General features: G+C 54.8%; 1 protein-coding gene across 1 annotated transcript in view; it reads right to left on the reverse strand.

Annotated features, from left to right (window-relative positions):
• Positions 1–4,423: 4,423 nt before the first annotated feature.
• MEGF6 (multiple EGF like domains 6) overlaps positions 4,424–21,736 on the reverse strand; it is a 105,650-nt gene continuing 88,337 nt past the window's right edge. The window contains exons 15-36 of the mRNA XM_059829874.1: positions 20,995–21,123; positions 20,694–20,828; positions 20,188–20,322; positions 17,518–17,643; positions 16,418–16,549; positions 15,834–15,962; positions 15,279–15,410; positions 14,737–14,865; positions 14,027–14,155; positions 13,384–13,512; positions 12,478–12,606; positions 12,146–12,274; positions 9,815–9,943; positions 9,329–9,457; positions 8,556–8,687; positions 7,408–7,536; positions 6,644–6,772; positions 6,349–6,477; positions 6,018–6,146; positions 5,357–5,485; positions 5,137–5,265; positions 4,424–4,617 (exon numbers count right to left, since the gene is read on the reverse strand). Of these exons, the coding sequence (XP_059685857.1) occupies positions 4,424–4,617; positions 5,137–5,265; positions 5,357–5,485; positions 6,018–6,146; positions 6,349–6,477; positions 6,644–6,772; positions 7,408–7,536; positions 8,556–8,687; positions 9,329–9,457; positions 9,815–9,943; positions 12,146–12,274; positions 12,478–12,606; positions 13,384–13,512; positions 14,027–14,155; positions 14,737–14,865; positions 15,279–15,410; positions 15,834–15,962; positions 16,418–16,549; positions 17,518–17,643; positions 20,188–20,322; positions 20,694–20,828; positions 20,995–21,123 (2,921 nt within the window). The remainder of the gene's footprint in view (positions 4,618–5,136; positions 5,266–5,356; positions 5,486–6,017; positions 6,147–6,348; positions 6,478–6,643; positions 6,773–7,407; positions 7,537–8,555; positions 8,688–9,328; positions 9,458–9,814; positions 9,944–12,145; positions 12,275–12,477; positions 12,607–13,383; positions 13,513–14,026; positions 14,156–14,736; positions 14,866–15,278; positions 15,411–15,833; positions 15,963–16,417; positions 16,550–17,517; positions 17,644–20,187; positions 20,323–20,693; positions 20,829–20,994; positions 21,124–21,736) is intronic.

The raw sequence follows: 21,736 nt of genomic DNA on the forward strand, positions 1-21,736 counted from the left end.
CTCCTGGCCAACACTAGTATTAATGGCCTGGAACAGGCTTCAAGAAGCAGCCAAGGTGTTGGCTGAAGTTGAAAAGGCTGCGGCTGCGTTCTGGGCTCCATGAAGTGGCTCATGCTGCCGTCTCTTTCCCTGCTGCCGTCTGGGCCATTGCTGGGTGGCAGCGGCTGCACATCTTGCATGGGAAGACCGGGGCGTGGGGAGAGCATACCTCAATCGAGAATTTTTAAGAACTTAAATCTGAATGCTAGGCTTATTCCTTGGCTCAGTTTTTCCCTCCCATTTCTTTTTTTATTCTTCCCCACCACCACACCCAGCCCCCCCAATTATTCCTGGTTCTTTTGACCACAGCTGTGACCTTGGCAGGGTGAGGCGATGCCCGCCGCCTTTCACTCACTTGCCAAAGTAGCAGATGCCAGAGGCTGGTGCGGTCGGAGCTGTTCTCATGGAGTCGGCTCTAGGGCCAGAAATGGGATGCTCCAGCCAGAGGGAAGCAATTTGCAGGTCCTACCAGACGAGCAAGCCGGGAGCAATGCTGCAGCTCCCGACTGCCTTTCCTGTCTCCCGAGGTGGGCAGACGGGTGTGCCCAGGCCGAAGGTGGGGGTTCAGCCCCCCTGGAGAGGGACGTAGTGATGGAGGTTCAAACGCCATCCTTCCCAAGGCAGTGCCGTCCCCTCTCCTCCCCTTCTCCCCCAGAATTAGCACCAACAAGTGATTAACGAAGAGGGCCAAGACAGGGTAGTTCTTTTGTCATAGCTGAGCAGTTTGCATCTGGGTTTTTCATGAGTCAAATGTTTAATGCCATAGGGCCTTCGGGGTGATGGCGGGAGCCGGAGCCGGTCTGTGATGCTCGGCCGGTCTGTGACGCTCAGCCTGTCACACCTCGTGGAGGGGAAACGGCAGTGATGATTTTGGGGTGAGGCAGCTCCCCGCGCAGTCTGGCTTTGGATTCAAAGGGGCAGCATTGTTGTAATGTGTCTGTTTTGATTAAACTGTTAAAGGATTAAGTGGATTACCAGTAAATTCATGGATCCCAATGAAACGCATGTTCTCCTTGCCCAAAGTGGAACAGCGTGCAATGTCAGCAGCACCGGTGGGTCCCTGTGTTCAACCTGTTAGTGGTGACGGGTGTCCCTGAGCACCGATGTCGGATCGATGCCAAGGAGCCAGGTTTCCCCACTGTGAGCTCTAAAAAGAAAGCTTCAGTCTGATGGCAGCATCCTTCTGGCCTCTGCTTGTTCTTGACATATGCACATCTCGGGAACAATCCTTCAGAATAGCTGACTGAAAGTCTGCTGTCAGCTGCAGCACATTTCAAGTGTAATTGACTGGGAGAGTCCAGATAAAGAGAAACCCAGTGAGGCTTTCTGTTTATTTCTCTTAACTGTGGGAGAATTTAAATTTTTCATCAGTGCTAAATTAGAGGCGAGAGGATCCAAAAAGAGAGACACTAGCTGCACGAAGACAGGAAGCAAACAAACTGTATTAAGAAATATGAACAGGAAAAAAAAATCATGATATAAAACATATAGGTACAGAGTTGCTGTGGTCTCATGCTCAGACATACGGTTTACTCCAAGCAGCTGCTGGGAGCCACAGAGCTGCAGCTCAGGCTTTCAGGCTGTAACGGGACGGGACCGATCTATCCCGATGCCGCAGGCTGGGCTAGGTTTCCGTGCTCTCCTGGAGCAGGGCCATCAGGGCAGAGCGCTTCTTTGCACCTCAGTCACCGGACACGTGGCATGGGGGCATCGCTTGCCGGCCCTGCCGGCCGCACCCGACGACTCCCGGGCCTTTAGCCGGCACTTTGCTCGCCCTGCGGAGCCCGGCTCGCCACGCTCGGTGGACGGGCACGTGGGGAGAGGCTGCTCACTGTCTGGGGGAGGCTGCGCTTGCTTTCCAACCGGCCAGGGAAATAAATAGAAACCTGCGCCTAATGCAGCGGTCACTTAAAGGCAAACGTAACAAAACAGATGATTGTCTGGAGAACCGGCAGCAAGACTAGCAGGATTGATCAGGGTCATTTGGCACATGGACAACATCTTCCTACTCCCTGGTTATCAATCATACAACATACAGCCTTAATTACACAATTTTGGTCCTTCACTACGTACTTATATTAACATTATTTCTTCACAATAATGATATCTAATGCAAAAAATACTGTTAAGGAAGAAATAAAATCGGAAAAGAATTAGCAAAAAATTACAAGTTATATACAGCTTAAAATAAATTCCATCAGGAAAAGAAACAATTCTTTTATTATTTTCAGTTGGCCCCTGTGGGAATAATTTAAAGGCCAAGCGCCTGGGCAGGGCTGTACTGCAGCAGCAGCAGAGGCAGATGTGCTGGGACGGGAACGTCCCCTCTCCTTCGCAGAGCCTGGTTTCTTTTGACAGCGTCAGCTCTCGGGCTCCATTCACCCAAAGGCGCTGTGCAAAGAGATGAAGGGCCCGGCTCAGGAGGGCTGTTGGTGCGGGAGCCCTGGGCCCTCGCCGGGGCCATGGCGTTCCCCGTTGCTGCAGGTGGCAGCCGAGGCTTTGCCGTGACTCCGCGCTCGCTGCCGAGCCAGAAGCCGACTGCAGCTGTGCAGCTTCCTGGCTGTTCCTCCTGCCTCCATCCCCTTCCCAGCTCCTGGGGTCAACTGGGATGGAAAAATAACGCAGGTCCAGGGCTGGGGCGAGAACACTGAAATAGGGGTTTGCATTTACCAGACCATGCAAGAGTTTTCTCTCTATCCACGCAGTATCGCTGAGTATTACACCTAATTTAGGCTTGCTTTTTGGTGGAGCGAACAACATGGGCAGCTCAAGTGGGCTGACATACTCCCGGTATGAAAAAAAAGGGCTCCTGACCCCCTGCACAGCTTGTCAAGAGCAGACCGCGCTGTCAGCAAGGAAATGTATTGCCTGTCGCTGGAAATGTAAACCAGGGCACTTGACACATGCTGACAGAGAGGGTCGGGCTGTGGGCACCGGCTCTGCAGAGGCACTACAGCCCAACGTCTTGCCCCCACGGCAAATGATAATTTACAGTAAAAGACCATTGCAAAGTCAAATTAAAAAAAAAAAAAAAAATTCAAGTGAGGTGGTACTTCTGCATGAGGCGTGAGCTCAGGAGAGCTGGGCACATTCAGCCATCAGTTCTGACAACACTGTTGTACAGCTTCCCATAAATATTGTTGCATAAATACCTATTTCGGACCATAATGTCAGCCCCCTCCCCAAGCCCAGCACCCAAAAGATGAAGGCCATCATTTTGCCACAAGCTATCGAAGTCTGCTGTCCGCTGACCAGAAGCAATTGCTTCTGAACTGTTCCTTCCGATGTCTGGCAAGGGCGTGCGCCAGTGTCGGCGTGCGTGCTCTCGCGGCGTGCCCGGAGGCCAGCCCATGCCGCCGTGGCGAACTGGTTACGCTCGGCGCTTCAGCCTCGCTCAGACAACTCCAAAAGCAGCAGCGTAGTCTGTCAGGCAATGAGAACCGCTCGTGTGGCTTGTAAACAAGTTTGTTAAATAGGTCATTGGCTTCTTCAGGTGGCTGTTTGGTCACACCGAGGGGGCACTCCCGGAGCTGCAGGACCTAGTGCTGGACCGGCCGGAGCCCCCCCCGGGGCGGAGGTGGCCCAGTGGGTGCCCGGGGCTGCACAGCTGGAAAGGAAGCAGGGACAGGTCAGTCCTCGCGCGTGCGCCATGTCGGCTGCGGACGGCCCGCGGCTCAGGAGGGGAGATGCTGCAGGGCTGATGCTCCAGCACTGCTGCTCTGCCTGGGGGGCAGCAGCCTCCGCCCCGCTCCCCTCCCTGCCAGGGGAAGGCATCAGCTGGGAGCGCTGCGCCTTGCTCTGCACCCACAGCCTGCCTCTGTTGCTTCACGCTGGAGCAGCATTTTTAGGTTGCTGCCTGCAGCCGCGGTGTGCAATAGGCCACTTGTCAGGGTCTGTTACTGACCTGGGACCAAGGAGGGGTGCTCGGCCAGGAGACGCGGCATACCACCTGCAAAGCAAGTCAGACCATCCTGCCACCCGTCCCGGCAGCACCGCTGCGCAGCACCCACGGGGGAGTCGCTCTGAGCCCACAGGTTCAATCATGGTTTGGGCAGAAATAAGCTGTGTGGTTTTTCCACCGTGGATCATTTTGTTCCAGTGTGCCCCGAAAAGAGTGGGCTTTCTGTCCTGGTATACCATGGGCACATTTGGGGTTAGACTGCTGAACAGCTTTATTGTCACAGCACTGTCAGCATGCAGCTTGCGCTTTCATAAAACCTCCCCCATGGCTGGGGTGACAGCGGAGGGCCTTGGGGAGAGCCAGCTGCTGCGCTATGTTACTGGTTTTAGTTGATAGCACCACTACCAAAACCAACCCATCGGGGCATGCGCCACGGCCCGAGCAGGGGTACCACAGCATCCCCCCGCAGCAGTCGCTTTCGCCTTAGGCTTCCCCCACCGTGTGCATCCAGTGGTACTCACTGCGGCACTGTGCCTGTACATTACCTTCCCGACACGTCGGTCCCAGGTACCCGTTCAGACAGAGGCACTGGCCGTTCTGAGCGTTACAGTAGGAGTTGCTGGGGGCACACTGGCAGGCCAGGCTGCAGTCCGGGCCGTACTTGGTCGGCTGGCAGTCTGGTGGGGGGGCAGAGAGATGCTTAGACGGCTGCAGGCCAGCCTGCTTCTGCGGCAGAGCAGAAATGCTCAGACATTTCCCATTGTGCAACAGGCAGAGCTTGCAGTGGAGGCTGAGTGCAAGATAAGACAGAGAGCTTTTTCCTCCCCCCCCCGCCAGCCTGCTCTTGAGCGCTGGTGATACAGGACATCAGAGCATCCCAGGGCCAAGGACATGTTCCTTCTGCATTTGACCCTCAGCCTTTTGACTCTGGTGATCTAAATACGAGGGCACTGGAGGCTGAGGGAGCATCTGCATTCAAATCTGACTACAAACAGAGGCTGGAGAGGCGACTACCACTGTTCAGATGGCCTCTTACTCTCTGAGGGGACACACACAAAAAAGAAAGCCCCTTCCATGAGAATTCAGCTCCAACAAGAGGGGATTTGCATCCATTTTAGGACTGGGCTTCTAGCCTACTGTCAATGCCGCCCTGCACGGTCCCCTTTCTCACCTTCCCAAGCTGTGGCTCAACTCACCTGAACCGCACTTGAGGCCGGTTTTCCCCGGCGGACACAGGCAGCGCCCCGTGGCTGGGTCGCAGGGCGCATCGCCGACGCAGTCGCAGAGCTGCTGGCATCCCTCGCCGTACGTTCCTTCCTTGCAGCCTGTTTTGAGAGGAGAGACATGGCACACGCCTTACGTGACTGCGCCTCGGGATCCCGCCCGTTTCTAGGGCAGCCGGAGGAGGACGGGTACCTGTCTGACAGCGCTCGCCGCGGAGCCCAGCGGGACACTGGCAGCGACCGGTGGCTGGGTCACAGCCTGCTCCCTGCTCACAGTCGCAGCGCTCCCGGCAGCCAGCTCCATGGAAACCCGGGGGACAACCTGGGATGGAGCCGGGTGGAAAGCTCATTAAAGCACGGGTGGGTGGAACTCAGGCTCAGCTGCAGACGGCCTCTGCAGCAAAGCCTCCATCAGCCCACCAGAGAGAAGCAGCGAGCCTTTCTCTCTGAGAGGGCCCGGAGGAACGCAGCTCTCAGCAGCCCGGGGCAGGGCTACCAGCTTCTGCGGCCAGTCTTGGATGCAGAGCACAGCGTTTCAGCTCCGACGTGTTTGCTTGGCTACCCAACGCTAAGCTGCGCAACGGCGGCATGCACGCTCAGCTGCCTTGGAAGGGCACCCCTGCATCCAGTGGTCTCATGCAGAGAATAGAAATTACCTTCTCCGCGACTCCTTCTGCTACCTGGAAAGGGTTCCCTGTGGACAGCAGTAAGAAAGGAAGAACCCCTCGGTGCACACAGCCACCTGTACGACTGCAGCAGGTCACACCTTTGTGCTCTGGTCCTGCTCCCTGGATCAGCTTTAGAAAACACCCCCCCCTCGCAAAGCCGAAGGCGTTGCCCCTGCCGCAACTCACTGTGTTCGCACAGGGGCCCGTAGTGGCCCGCGGAGCAGCGGCAGGCTCCCGTCCCCGGGTCGCAGGTGGCGTTGTGCAGGCAGGCACAGCGGAGCTGGCAGTTGGCACCGTACCTTCCCGGCGGGCATTCTGCAGGGAAGATGCAGCGGCAGAGCTGCTCAGCGGCCGGAGAGCCGGCCCCAGCCCTGCTCCTGCACTTTAGAGGGCCGTGACGTGGTAAGGCAGAACAGGCACAGGTGGGGACAACAGAAACTGGGCCCAGTATGAAACAGACTGAGCGAGCTCCACAGTTACTGGGCCGGTGCAGGACAGTGCATCCAAGTCAGGTTACCTAATTCACAGGATTTCCCTGTCCACCCGAGCGCACATGAACAGGAGCCATCGGCTGCATCACACAGCCCCCCGTTGCGGCAGGAGCAGGTCTGCTGGCAGCCCACCCCGTACCGGAGCTTCTCACAGCCTGCGGGACAAGAAGGGGTGGCAGTGGGCACACGGTTCAGGCAGGAGCGCCCAAACACAGGCAGAGATCTCAGGGCAAGGAAATCAGTTCCCGCTCAGGACCTTTTCCGACCCACTGCCTGAAACGCCTGCTTGTCCTGATGCATGACCCTGCAGCTAGTATTTACCTTGCTCACAGGTGGGACCAGCTCTTCCTGGTGGGCAAACGCAGTCTCCGGTGTCGGGGTGACAGGTAGCGCCGTCCCCGCAGGAGCACACCCGTGCACAGTCCTTGCCGTAGCGACCAGCAGGACATCCTGGCGGGAGGAAGACCTTGAGCTGCCTTGGTCACGGCAAAGCACAGCTGGCTACGTTTGAAGGCTAGAGAGGAAAGACTTCGCAACGGCGCGTGAGCAGAGCAGTGGGGCACGGGGGAGGCAGGAGGAGTCTGCAGCCCTGTCGCTAGTGCGCAGTGTGACTGGTAGACCAGGAAAAGGACTTCTAGGTTTCCTTCTGCTGGAGGAGCAGAGCATTTTCAGCAGAGAGACAGCAATACAGTGATGGCATGATGTAAAGGCTGATGTGTCAGGTCTTGCCTAGTGGAGAAATCATTTTGGCGTAAAACAAACGGAGCAAGAAAATTTTTCCGTGGTTAAAGACAGACAGCAAACGAGATCAGCTGCAACTGCATTCCCGTCATAAGGCCGGCACTGCGCACACTAGCCGCCGGACTGAAGCGGGGAGGGCATTGCTGACAGCGCAGGTTGCAAAGCGAGACGAGGAGCTCTTTTTCTGCTGATGGGCCAATGCAGGAGCCAGTCACTGTAACTCTGCTCATCTGCCGCAGGGTCAGCAATCCAGCTGTGTGCAGGGTTTGCACCTACCACCATTCACCTCCTGCTGAGGAAACTCCTGCGAGCTCACGTCCCCTCCAGCTGACCCCGGCACTCACCAATACTGCAGTCAGCGCCGATGTAGCCAGCCGGGCAGTGGCACATCCCTGTGGTAATGTCACACAGGCCCCCGTTCTCGCACTTGCATGGCCTTTCGCAGTTATGGCCGTACCACCCAGGAGAGCACTCTGCGGAAAATAAAGAAGCAATGGCCTCATGCCTAAAAAGACAAGAACAAGGTCCAAACACTCTGGAAAACCCCACCATGTGAATTCAGACAGCTGTTTCATCAGAGAGGAAGCCGACAGCTCTGCTGACAGCGGGTTTGTGCCAGGCTGGCGCAGTCGATGGGCTTCTGATCTCCTTCTTAGCACAGAGCTGCTCCAAAGCACTTACGAGTCAACCAGCTACAGCAACGCGCCAAGGGTGTGCAAGCCACATACACGCATCCCTTGGCGTGAGCTGATTGTGTCAGCTGTGACCCAAACATCACAAACCTCACAAGCTCCTGCAAGCCATGCTCGGGTGCTTCTGCCCTCCCTGCAGCACACGCTAAAGTGCAGGAAGGCGACAGCCGCTCCGAGGTGCCGGCTGTTCAGCAGCAGCCAAAGAAAACCCCAGAAAGCACTTTTAAGTAATCTCATGGCAAACAAGCCACAAGGCCAAGGAGCTTCGGACTGTTCAGAACCTCTCTGCTGACAATACAGCTGGTAAATATCCCACAATTCAAAAGAAAAATGGCAAAAAAAAAGCACATGAGAGTGATGTTTTGTTTACATGAACTCCTACTTGCAAATTAGTCAGCGAGAGCCACCGTAGAGGTCAGAGCCTCTCGTTTGTGTGCAGGGCCAGGCTTGGACAAGGGAGCAAGAAAACACTTGCCTGGACACACTCAGCTGGGCAACGGTTAAGAACAGAGTGAGAACAGACCTTGGCCAAGCCAATGAGGACAAAGGCGACCACAGCCAGAAACCAGGCAAGACAACCCGTCAGAACCCGTGCTTTGAAGCCACTCCAGCGAGCTGGCTGCTCCCCAAGCTGAGGCTTCTCCAGCGGTCAGCCCAGTGCCATCCCCTGTGCCGGGGGGCGATGGCTCCGCATGGACACCGCCCGCACTCCCGGCACCACGTGTTCAGGATGAAGCGCAGCCTTGGGCAGCAACCTGCAAAGGTCCATGAAGGAGAGGAGGAATGGAGTGCGGACTCACCCAGCTGGCAGGTGGGACCGTGGAAGCCAGGGGCGCAGACGCACTCCCCGGTGACGGGGTGGCACTCCTGGGTGGCTCCGGCACACTGGCAGATCTGACCACAGCCCTCACCGAAGGTCCCTGGCAGGCAGGCTGTCAAGAAAGAGGGCACCAAGGCAACTCAGCTTCGCTTAGTGGCAGCTATCCCACCCCTCTGTGCAAGACTTTTTTTCCCTTTTTATTTTAAGCCAGGATTTAGGAAGCTTTTTATGACAGTGGAAGTTCTCTGCCACCCAAAAAGCAAAGGGAGCTGCAAGCAAATAGTTCCTTGACTCCAGGAAAGACCTGGATTGAAAAGAAGACTGAGTACTTAAAGGCATTAGATGCCTTTTGCAATGCTAGCCCTACCTAATCTCATATTCCTGCAAGCTTCCATCCCCACACACACAGACATCGCAAATACACCCCTGTCCCCTGAGTAAGGAATGTGCTCACATGCCTCCCTCTCTTCCAGACTTGCTCATACCCACAGGAGCTCATTTTAATACTGATTTATTGCTAATCCTCTGGATAAATACAGAGCTCTGATTTCCCACTTGGCTCCCTGTGCTTTGCTAACATTCTGCGGGCATAAACCCAGCTGCCAGAATGCGAGTTGCTCCTTGGCACAGCTCGCTGTAGGGGTTTTTTCTTGTTTTCCTTTTTCCCCCCCTCTATTTTACATAGCAATTGCTTCTCTCATCATGTTCCCAGAGCCTGTTAGCAGGATAAGAGGATCGCTCCCTTCTTCGTACGTTTTTCACATCCAGAGCCTGTAAAGCCCGGCGGGCAGCCGCACCGGCCGGTGACGTGATCGCAAGGCACTCCCAGGGGACAGGCGCAGCGGCTGGCACAGTTCTTCCCGAACGAACCCGGCAGGCAGGCTGTGGGAGAACAAGCAAGGAGATGTAAGTCTCCTGATGGAATTTCAAGTTGTTGTTAATGCCTGAAAGGCATTAGAGCCCAAGGGTGAGCTCCTGCCCTCGGCGCCCGGCTGCTGCATACGGTGCTGAGCCAGGGCCCTGCCGCAGCAGCCAGCTAGACAGCGTTTTTTGCAGCAACCCAAATGCCTATTTCAGGGCAAGCTGTCAGCTCCTCAAAACATTTTGCCACAATTTGTAACTCTCATTAAAAACGAAGTTTCTCTCCTTCCCAGACTTTGGAAGGAGCCTCGGTTTCCCCTGCGCAGGGATGTACCCAACGGCGACTGGACGCCGTGCGCTGGAGGGATGCTGGCTCACCTTTCTCACAGCGCCGGCCCCTCCAGCCATGGGGGCAATCGCAAGCACCAGTAACGTGATGGCACGACACGTTGTCCCCACAGTCGCAGTGCTCTTCACAGCGTGACCCAAACAGCCCCTCTGGACAAGCTTCAGAGATGCAAACATGGGAGAGACGACAAGTTGCACAAAAAAAGTGACGTGGGTCTTTTTTCACTGCAGTTTCTGTAGGCACACACTTCCCTTTATTTATGTCCCTTTCACTCCTGCCAAGCCAGAGCGGTGCTGTGACAAGAGCAGTGACATCTGCCAGCCTGCAAAGGTATTATCACTCTGGCAAGCGGTGCGGCTGGAGCCAACAGCCCCTCTTGCCTACGGTTCGGTGGTGATGGGCGGCACCAGCGTGCCAGCGCAGGGACTGCAGTCCCTCTCTCACCCCACGGCACGTATGGCGTGGGAAACCGCTGCACGGCCCAGACCTGAACACATGCCCACTGTCCCCTGCGTGCAGGAGCACGAGGGTCTCGGCAGCATCACTGGTCAAATCTGCTCAAGGTACGTGAGCGGGAAGCGTACCGCTGGCGGTCACCTAACTCAGTGTGAAAGTCTCTCTTTAACTGCGCCACGTGTTTTTGGAAGTGCTATTCCTGGCACTGTTTAATGAGAGCTGGGTGCCAGCACAGTGTATTTTAATCACAGCAGCAATCGTTCAGTTTTGGTTCTTCTGTTGTCATAGAAGCACACAGTTTCTAAAGCTGCTGCAAAACAAAATGTCTGCAGTACCAGAATTATGCAGAAGTTAGCACTGCAGGCACAGAATCTATGAACCTAATTTTCACTTCTGCCTCATGAATGAATGCAAAAAAATCAGTAAGTCTCTGTACAACTGTCCAAACAGGTTGCTTGTCCATGCAAGGGCCAAGTTTGTACATGCAGCTGTGGTGAGACTGTGGCCGCACCGTGCACAGCTGGGCAGGTACGTGCACATACACACAGTTTGAAACACAGCTCTGTGGGGAGCCAAGGAGAGGACAGTAGCTTTTTTTAAAAAAAAAATTATATAATTTCTGCATTTGCGGGTGGGTTTTTTAATTAATGGATATTGAAAGAAATTATAAAAGTGAACCTGCGGGTGAGCTCAGCGCAAGCAACTGCAGGCAGGGTGAGCGAGGCAGGAAAAGTCTCTGGGCTACGATGGCCAGAACCACAGAGGCACCTGGAAGCCAAAACCTCCAAAGGCTCGTCCTTTCTAATCTCCACCCCGGCAGCTTAACGCTGCCTCGTGACAGGGGACCTTGCTGCTGGGGGTTCCAGGTGTGGGGTTTTGGACGCATGTGATACGATGCCAGGAGGGGATGATGTGCCTGAGGATGCGACAGAATCCCGCTGCTCGCCCTCGGCCGGCGAGGTGAGCTGGAGCTTCGACTCTGTGGCAAAGTCTCGGCTGCCAGCCGAACTGTGCGCAGCCTCTGTAAACGGAGACGTTCCCAGGCAGAAAACCTCTGATGCGGGTGATGGCAGACAGAGCTGCAGTGGGCAGCTCCCTTACGCCAGACTTCGGCTGACAACTAATGTCACTGGACTAAGACATGCCTTTTACACCGTAATATAAGGAACATGCCAGGCGGAGGTGTCACGACCCCCGAAAGGGAAGAAGCTTGTGGATCTCTTCTTGGTGTGCTGATACTCGATGAAGTCGCTGTGGCTGCTCTTAGTAAGGCCAACAGCCTTTTCAACACTTCCTCATAGTAAAGGGATTGCCAGGGTATGTGTTACGGTTAAAGATACGGTGAACACAGGAGCCTGCCGAGTGACAGATGTAATTATTTGCTGGGGCTCAGGACTGAAGCCAGGCATTTAGGGTCAGTGTAATACAGGGAAGCGTAGAAGAAAGAATGGAGATATAAAATAAACGGGGCAGAGGAAGATCTTCACTCGGTGTTTTGGTTTCACCATGCAGGTAGTGGGGTGGGGATTGCTGCCCTGCCCTGCATCCCTGCTTGGAGCCTGCGGCTTTGCACGGATGCCCGGGGGCCTGGCCGTGGCCTCAGGCCCCTGTGCCCTCGGGGACCCCGTCCCTCTCCCACTGGCGCTGTCGCAGGCTGCCGGGTGGCCTCTGTGAGCACCATCGCTTTTAGGACAGCCTCAGAGGGAAGCAGAAAGCACAGCAGTGGGCAAAACCAGGGCACACAGCCGGAATCACGGCACGCGTGAGCTCCCTCTGCAGTGCTGAAATACACATTTTATGCCTTTGCTTAAAAATCCCCTGGCCCCCCCAGCACCCCCTTGTGCGGCACCGGGGTGCTGATGCAGCACGCGGTACCCATGGTTAGGACCCCGCGCCCCACTTACGGCTCTCGCACTTCTCGCCCGTCCAGCCGGGCTGGCAGAGGCAGTGGCCCTTCTGGCGGTCGCAGAGCCCCCCGTGACGGCACTCGCAGCGCTGCCGGCAGTCTGCCCCGTGCTGTCCCTGCGCGCACTCTGGGGAGAGGCACACGGTGAAACGCCGCCCTGACACCCACCTCCCCGAGCGCACGCGGGGAAGGACCGCGCACCCCTGCTCGTGGGCGCGCGCCACCAGCGCCGTGCACGTCACCCCCAGCCTTCGGAGGAAAACAAGTCCAAAACGGGACAAGTTTGTGCCAGAGCCCGTTTCTCAGCGCTGTTGACACACCGTCACTCACCCAGCTCGCAGGCCAGCCCCGTCCACCCCTCGGGGCAAGCGCAGAGCCCTGTGGCGGGGTCACACGTGCCACCGTTTTGGCAGAGGCAGCGCTGGCGGCAGCTCCTCCCGTAGAAACCTGCCGGGCACTCTGCAGAAAAACCAGGCCAAACATCCCAGTCAGAAAACAGCTCGGAAGGCAAACCCCACGCCTCCGGTAGCCTGCCAGAGTCACAGGTGGACGGCCTGATCTAAAAACGAAGCCATTATTGCTTGCAGGGAGAGGAGCCAACGACACCCCGAGGCTGCTTAGCTGCCCATGTAAAGACATTTGGTATGTTAACCTGCGCAGGTAAGAGGCAGCGATGACACTGGGTGCCTGGTCTCTTCAGAGCCTTCTTAGCTCTGGTGGTAGCAAATACACGAAAGAAAAAAGCAGCCAGGAGAAACGCTCAGCTGGTAGCCAACACCTTTGGTCCTGAGCTGCAGAACATCCCCCTCCCCTAGACCCAGACAGTGCCAGTGCTTGGCAGAGAAAAAAAGCCATTTAACCACAAGAATTGTTCTCATGTGCAGAGTTTCACTGAGCTGTTCCTAAAGGTATCGCTGACTTGGTGTCCGAATGCTCAGCGCAGTGGACGATCAAGCTGTTACTCTATGTGCTGCCATGGAACTGCGAGTCAGTGCAATTTCTGGTGCTCTTGGAGAAGGCAACCTTGCAGCTTCTCTCCTTGTGAATGCATCAGGAAGCACTGCACAGCTAATTACGATCTCAGTTGCAATCTGGCCTTGCTATCGTACTGTCTCAGCTTTTTGTAGTTGCTACTCCATTGAAAACTCCGACCCGCCCTGAGAAATGGCATTTTTAACGCATGCTGGCAGAGGAAGCAGACAGTCTGGGTTAGGAAGCCACCATAAGGTGTGTTACCTTGCTGGCACGTGGGTCCCGTCCACCCGGCTGCACAGAGACATCGGCCGCTGACGTGGTTGCAGGTAGCGTTATTGAAACAGTTGCACGTCTGGCTGCAGTTCTCGCCGTACCTGTTCTCCCGGCACGCTTCGTGGGAGCAGAAGCAGGAATAACTGTTAGGTAGCAGGTATGAATTGCATCAGCCAGACTCCTACTAACCATCCCAAATGCACTGGGAGAGGAACCAACACTGGTGCATGGCTGCTTTGGACGCCTGTGTAAGTTGGTTTTTACAGTGCTAGGGGGAAATAACAGCTGTATTCTACAGGCGGCTGACATCCAAACGTGGGCAGTGTTGTTATCTTCCATTTTACCTATGAGGGAACCGTTTTGCCAGCGCCCAAGCCCTCATTACATTCAACAACAATGTGCTCGGCCAGGGGCCCCCCGTCCCTCTCCAAAACCAAACTCTGCCGCACAGAATTAACTTCCAAGCAGAGAAAAATCACACGTGGGAACAGACACCTAAACCTCCGGGCTCTACGACCTAGCGGCGCAAGAGATGGCGACGGCTCCGGAGTGCCTCGCAGAGGGCTGCTCCGGCCTCGCTCCGTCCCATCCCCAGCCGCAGAGGGTGGGGGCCAGGCTGCAGCGCACCTACCCTGGCCGCAGCGGGGGCCCTCCCAGCCGGGGGGGCAGTGGCACTGGCCCGTTGCATGGTCACAGTGGGCACCGTTCAGACAGTCACAGGCTTCCCGGCACTCCAGTCCGTAGAATCCATCAGGACAGGCTGCGGAAAACAAAAGATAAATCCCTGCAAAATGCCTGTAGAGAGAGCTGGAAGTCTCCCAGCAGAAAAGAGATGCCTCTTGGTGGCCTTTTTTGCTGATATAATGCTGCACCAGCATGACAGCCACCTGGTAATGGCTCTCCCCCTGGCAGGGCAGCAGAATATCGGATGCCTCAAGATACAGGACAAAGCTGTGGTCATCAGAAGAGCAATGGCCTGAGGCTTCTGACCACCGAGCAAGCGAGCAGGTTGGTGCAACCCTGCACCCAGGGGCCCCTTGGAGAGGCTGCTCCAAGACCCTGGGTACAACGTGTGTACACACACGGGCGAGCAGGGCAGCTGTGCATTTAATCCTTGTTTACATTTTGTTAGTCTGTTTTTTTCTAGACCTTTTCCCTTCAGAATTAAAACCAGATACTTAGAAGCTAGTGGACATGCCGTTTTCCCCATCACCATCCCAAGGGATTCTCTTTGCTTTAACGGGATAGCAAAGTCAGACAAGGAGTGCAGACCCCACCGGCACAGAGACCGTGGTCCGTGGGAGCCGCTGACGGCGCTGGATCCCCAGGCAAGGTACTTACCGTGCTCACAGAAGGTTCCTCGCCAGCCCGGGCTGCAAGTACAGGCTCCGCTGACGTGGTCACAGGCAGCCCCGTTGTCACACTGACACTGGTGCCGACAGCTCAGCCCAAACCATCCTTCCGGGCACTCTAGCAAGCAGAAGCAAATGAGACTGAGGACCCTGTCCTTTCCTGGCACCCCCGGGAAGCTACGCTAAGGCAGGAGCTCAGGCTCTGAATGGAAATAACAGTATCCGGCAGCTGCTTTTTTATAACGACTAGCGGGCTCTACCCTACCCCTTACAGATGTGTACCCAGGTCACCCACCCACCCCAAGGACAGGAGTGGACTGGCAACATCACAGACAGGGCATGGGGACTGAACTTCTGCGACTGACCCAAGAAGCACTGCTGGAGAAATCTGCACCAGTGCTTCCTCCACTCCCTTTGCAGGGAGAAGGCAGAAGCCTCCTGCCCTGCCTGTCCCATGCCTTTCCCCTGGAAAACAAATCGATAGCATTTGGCTCGGCTCAAAGGCGAGCAGGGCAGCCCGCTGGCACTCACTCTTTTCGCAGCGGCCGCCTGTGTAGCCAGCTTCGCAGACGCACTGCCCTGTCACCGCGCTGCAGCTCCCATCGCTGTTGCTGCAGTTGCAGGCGTGAGCACAGTCGGGGCCCCAGCGACCTGCATCGCAGGCTGAAACACAGGAGGGAACGGACCCTTAATGGCGTGGGCTCGGCTTGCTCAGCTCCTCCGGTGAGCAAAGGCGTGGGCACAACGCTGTCTCCTCCTCGAGCCGTTATTTCCATTGATTACAACTGCTCACTTGGGCAGGACAAACACGGCTGCAGGTCGTGAAAACCCACTGGGACAGTGAGAGCGGGTGCTACCTTGGCACATATTTGATGTGCATTCATTCTGCAGGCAAGCCCACCACAGAAAGGCAAGCGGCACCCGGCGGCACTGGCACAACAGAGCAGAGAAACCTAAAGGGTTTCAGAGAGAGATTTTTTCTGGCAAAGGCACAGCACGAAGATGACAATGAAGCAAATGATAGCGTAGCTTTGCACAGGACAGTGTCTTCTAGGAGCGATGGACAATAAAGAGCGGGTACGATACCTCTCTGACAGTTATACCCCGTCCAGCCAGGTGCACAGCTGCACGTCCCCGTCACAGGATGGCAATGCCCGTCGTTCCCACAGCTGCAGCTCAGCTGGCAGTCTGGGCCAAACCAGCCAGGCGGACACACTGCCAATGCAGACACGGACTAACTGCAAACGGCTGCTGTAACACCACAGCAAGGGCTTCCCTCCTGACAGACCCGACGGGTACTGACTGCATCGTGCTTCTGCAGAGCTGCCACGAGCGCTGACGCTCCCTGTCCGAGCGTGGGTGCTCAGCTCGGGGCCAAACGAGCCGAGAGGCTTAGGGCTTTACCTTCCCTTCTGCTGATGCAAAAGTTACCACTGTGAAGATAGGACTAGAGGGACTTCAAGGGAAGAACCCAGCCCGTGCCCCAAAGCATGAGGCAATGGAGGCGTGCACAGTGCTAAGCCCTGCTCTGATGAGTGCGGCGGCGCTTCCTGGTCGATAGCTGGATGCTCTGCTCCCTAGAGCAGGTACTGCAGGTCAGCCTGAATAACCCTCATTCCAGCTGGAGACAGCCATTCAGGTGTAGGGACCCGACGGCAGACAGCACTCACCGTCCTGGCAGCGCCGGCCGGTGTAGCCGGGTGGGCACAGGCAGGCTCCCGTGGCGGGATCGCAGCTGGCGTTGTTCGCACACTCCGGACATATCTCCTGGCAGCCCAGTCCCCAGCGACCCTCAGGGCAGGCTGGAGCACGGGCAGAGAGAGGACACAAAAGCATCGGGATCGCAGCCGAGGCGAAAGAGGGAAGTGTCTATTTTTTGGCGCGCGGCAACACGTCCCCTTTCTCGTTCATGTCCGTGCTTCATGCAAAACACAGACTTTTGTTTGGCAATACACGGCTACTAGCAAGGACAACACTGCTTTGTTTGTTTTATAAACAGCGTGTGAGCCCTCCATAAGTGCTATTCTGATCTCACTCCAGTACTTTCATGTCAATTTTGGATTCGCATCTACTTGCGGGGAGCTACAAGGGCTCCTTGCTAGGAAATGGTGTTGCTGGCAAAGGGTCTGCACAGCTGCTGTCACACCACTGGACAGCACGTCAGTCAGCACTCCCAGACCTGCTTGTCGTTGCAAAGGAGAAGCAAAAGGCTAAGAACTGATAAAACGGGCAAAAATCCTGGTTTAACTGCTCCTAAGCTGCTCCACGTCCCGAAAAAAGTCAATTCAAAATGTATGGTAAGCACTGTGCATGGGTGGTTTTATTGCTCAGACTATTAGGAGCAAGGCATCTATACATGACTAGTATCTTCCAGCTGCTGTAATAATGTATAATCATGTAAAAAATTCTAATTTAGGATTCTCTAGTTTTCCAGCAGTTAAAGAATCATACTGTGAAGGCAATTAAAAATACACATCAGTAAAGAAAGACTCCTTTCCTATGTTAAGGACTGCAACAACCGAAAATATCTTCATCTTTTTTATTGCTTATGTTGTTTACTTCCTTGTACTTCACTCAGCTTCAACAACGGAGCTAAGCTAGCTGAGGCTATTGTTTAAGACCTACCATCAAAAGCTGCATTTTTTCTAATTTTCCGTGAAGATGATTCTAATTGCACTAGATGTTTTTAAAACTAATTTTAGCAAAAGCAAAATAACAGCTATACGCCTAACTCTCTACCTCGGCGCATTTGCTGCTGTTGCCTCCTCACCTTGGCCGCAGTCGTGTCCCGTCCAGCCCGGCGGGCAGAGGCACTGCCCCGTGGTCCGGTCGCAGGGTGCTCCCGCGCAGGAGCAGGACCGCCGGCAGCCCGCCCCGAACTTCCCCTCCGGACACTCTGCATCGAAAACAGCCATGTGAAAACTGCCCCCTCCTGAGATGCCTTTTCCAAGAGCATGCTACCGATCAGACCCGCGCGCCAAAGGAGCCTCCGGCTCCGTGAGGGAAAGCCCGTCTGTGAAAGGTTCCCACGCCGCGGAGGAAGACCGCGCTCGTGAGCCTGGATGTGACGGCTCTGCCACCCACGTGTGGGCCTCCAGCATTTCACACCACTACCCTGATTTGTCCGTTCAAGTACCACTTTTCTGCTGTTGCTTGTACTTTCAAGGAGTATCTCTTCACAGAGGAGCGACCGATCACACACCCAGCAGCTGAGGCCAAACCGGGAACGTGACTCTGCGAAATCACCCGCTCCCTCGCCGCTGCACCCTGCAGGGCTGTGCCCTGGGCAGCAGCCGCAGCCGGCCATACTGCAGCACCGCTGCGGGTGCCGACGGTGCGGCAAACGGGTCAGGAAAGATGCGCTTTTGCTCTGCCTCCGAGACACATGTGCTCATCCCGCAGACAGGGACCCGAGCCGCCCTGCTCTCTCTGTGCTGGGGTGCAGAAGACCAGGTTGACAGCCCCCAAACCCGTGCCATCCCCAGGCTTTTATAAGATGCTGTGAGGGCTTTTTACTGCCCTGGCTGAATGCCTCCAGAATCTGGAAGCCAGGCCTTTAAGAAGCAGCAAGGTTTGCAGCAGGTACACTGATGTGAAGCAATAAAGAAGGAGCATCCTCATCCACAGGAGGAGTAAGTGCTTTTCCTTCCCTCTGCTCTGAGTGCCAGGGCAGTACTGCTGCCACCAGAAAGCTGGGTTTGCTCTTTGTACCCTGTGACACAATTTAGCAGCCAGCTGATTACGTGCAGACTGAGGGCTTCAGACCCAAAGATCCTTAAATCCTATTTGAGTCTCCCAAAAAAGCTCTGTGCTCGCAGTCCTTTTTGTTCACCGAGGCCAATGTTTCCTAAGGCTTCGGCAGATGCAAACACACCAGCATTCACCAATCACGGAGGAAAAGCACACCAGTGCGTAGATTTCAAGTGACACAGTGGAGTTTTTGTTATTCCTCCTCTTTGCTAATTGATGGCAGATGTTTGTCTTCACCCTTTAATAATTTCCAGATCCGAACAACAGCCAAGAGCCTACTATTTCTATACAAATATTTGTGTTATTTCCTGTGACTCCCCCCTACAGGCTTGAGCTCCTTTCTTATTCTTTTTAAAAATATCCCGGCCGAAAGCACCCAGCCCGCCGAGGCGCCGCGTGGCTCTGGAGGCAGCAGCGTCCCGCCGCGGGGGGGGCTCCGGGGCTGCCGGGACCCCTGCGAGGGGGCACAAGCCCTGCAAAAGCTGCTCCCATCCCACCTCCTAACGCTATTTCCCTCTGACAGCACTTGCTTGCACTGGAACTTTTGTGACCATCTGCAGCTTTTGTTCTGACCAACAGACCAGCTATGTTCTGTCAGTTGTGGTGTTGTGCAAGATAATCATGTGCTAGCAGCTTAATTAGGTTAATAGTTATAACTTCAGGGTTGGGTGTGGATGGAGTGCTTGGTTAAACATAAGTTAGCGCAGAAACTCCCGGGATGCTTAAATCAAAATTCAGATGCTGACCCCCGCAAGCCTCTTAATGCAGTGTCTTCTCTTAATGCCGTCTGTCCTCAAGTGGACTTCAAGAGTCCAACTTTTTGCATTTTCTGTTGGATCCAGCCAATTAAAGTGTGATTCAGAAGACAACCTCACAAGAGGAGGAGGTTGGCTTTTCAATCATTGATCAGCTCTGAGGCTGGCAGAAGTTATTATTTTCCAAGAACTGTGTTCATGTTTTGTAATCGTCACCTCATGCCAATGACTCACTGCCATTAGGTTCACTCAAAACACCTTTGTTCGAAGAAAGTCAAGCTCTCTGACACCCCAACTGTCTCCCAGGATCTTGAAAAGCTGTGCCCTTGGAGCGTGAGCATTACACTGCACACACCGAGCTGTGCGGTAGTCACCGTACTGTCAACTGGCCCTCCATGTGAAGAGCAGGAAACTGCTCTAGGAGGCTCATGCAGAGGCAGAAGTTTAAAACCTAATGTAAATGAAATACAAAATTTTCTTTTCCGCTTGCAGATCAAATAGAGTTTCAATATGGAACAGAGAATAGAGCGGAAAATACGATACCATTCTGCTGGGCACTGACTGCCTGGAAGTAAAAAGACATCAAAGGCGGGGAAAAGATAACTAGATATCTATCACCTTCAGCTACAAAAGCCAAGATGCCCAAACGGCAGGATAAAGTGAGACCTTGTTCTCCTTTTCTGAGTAAGAATCATTATGCATGAGAAATCCTGCTTCCCCGCATTAAAGGGATTGCAGCGTTTTACAAAGACCTGCAAATGGCAGCTCTGGTGTCCTCGAAGGCCTTTTCAACTTTTCACTCACTAGATCAACTGCAGTGGGCTAGGGGGTCTGAGAGAGCACAGGAGGAATTCTGGAAGTCCTTTCATGTCGTTTGGTGAAGAAAAAGTTTGTATGCGTGAGGAATCGTGAGTTTACAGCAGCCCCTGCCTTACCTTGATCGCAGTTCTCCCCATGGTAGCCTTGGGGACACTCTTTCCGGCACTCTCCAGTGACATGGTCACAAGACACTTCTGGAGAGCAGCTACATTCCTCCTTGCAGCCATCCCCGTAATAGCCAGGGTCACAGCCTGTTAAGAATCGTAATTAAAAAGAAAGAACGTCTGGCATTACTCGACTGACCCTGGAAGAGCAGGCAGCCCAGCTCGCAGCGACGGGCACTGACCAGCACCCTCCTGAGCCGAGGGCTGGGCGCAGCAGGCTGGACGAGGTCCCCGTCCACGCTTACGGGCGCTCCCACCCAGCTGTGCAGCTTCTGCACGCTAACTTAACATGACCGAGTCTGACAGCAAGTCCTGTTCCTAATCTCCGTAACAAGAGCTGAGACAGTCCGAGGAGGGTGGAAAGCGAGCTGAGCTTTTCTCCAAGAAAATGAGTTAGGGGGAAAGAGGCTGCGGGAGGAGAAGGGGGGATGCTCCATGAATACTTCTTGGCAACTCACTCATCTCACAGCGCTTGCCGCGGTAGCCGGGTTTGCATCGGCAGGAGCCATCCCTCTTGTCGCAGTCCTGCGTGTTCTGCTGCACACAGCGGCACTCTTCGGAGCACCCGGGGCCAAACGCCCACTTTGGGCAAACTGGATGCAGAGGGAAAGAGCTGGTCAGTGACGCGCAAGGCCAAACCACACACGGCAAGGGACAGAAACTCTGCCACCAGTGCTCGCCCTTCCCAGGGATGGTACCTAGATAGGCTGTAATCCCAGAATAATATATGTCTCATAAAAAAGATGAGGACAAGCATACCTAAATGGCAGTACCGTCCGTATAAGCCAGGATCGCACAGACAGGCTCCGTAAATCCGATGGCAACGACCCCGGTTGGCACAGTTGCACTTCTTCCTGCATTGTTTCCCAAAAAATCCTTTAGGGCACCCTAGTAATAGAGAGAGATTTTCTGGGAAGATGAGCCAATTTCAGCCTGTGACGATATTTCCAGCAAACCACATGAAAACCATACCAAAATCAAAGCTATGCAACACCAGAAAGGAAGTGAGTGCTGAAAAGAAGGCTGCCTTGTTTTCTGACCAGGAATGTGCTTGTGTCTCTAAGCAATAAGGCAATGATAAGGGCGATCGGATTCCCTGCATCGGCTCAAAATCAGACCGCTTCAGCAGTCGGCACTCCCGCCCATGCACAGTGCATTTCGCTCGCCGCCGCTCTCCAGCCAGCCGAGGTGCCTCGAGGGCACCACCGGCCCTGTACCCCGCTTGGAATGGGAACACTGGTCGTGCGAGAAGTCCACCCTGCAGGGCTCTGAGGAGTCAAGTTTTTCATATGTGAGAAAGTAATCCATGAGGCCGTTCCTATTGATAAGTAACAGCGACATTTGCACTATTAAGGGAATAAAATTATTGTTCTTTCTCTGTTATGCTAAGGATCTTCATATTAGAAGCACATGGCAGACAGACTGTGTCAGCAGAAAGCTCTGGCCAGCACCTGCCCAGGCAGCACATGCCTTCTCCCCTATGATAAGAATAGCAGACAAT

This window comes from Gavia stellata, chromosome 27 (assembly GCF_030936135.1).
Source record: "Gavia stellata isolate bGavSte3 chromosome 27, bGavSte3.hap2, whole genome shotgun sequence".
Taxonomy (NCBI): Eukaryota; Metazoa; Chordata; class Aves; order Gaviiformes; family Gaviidae; genus Gavia; species Gavia stellata.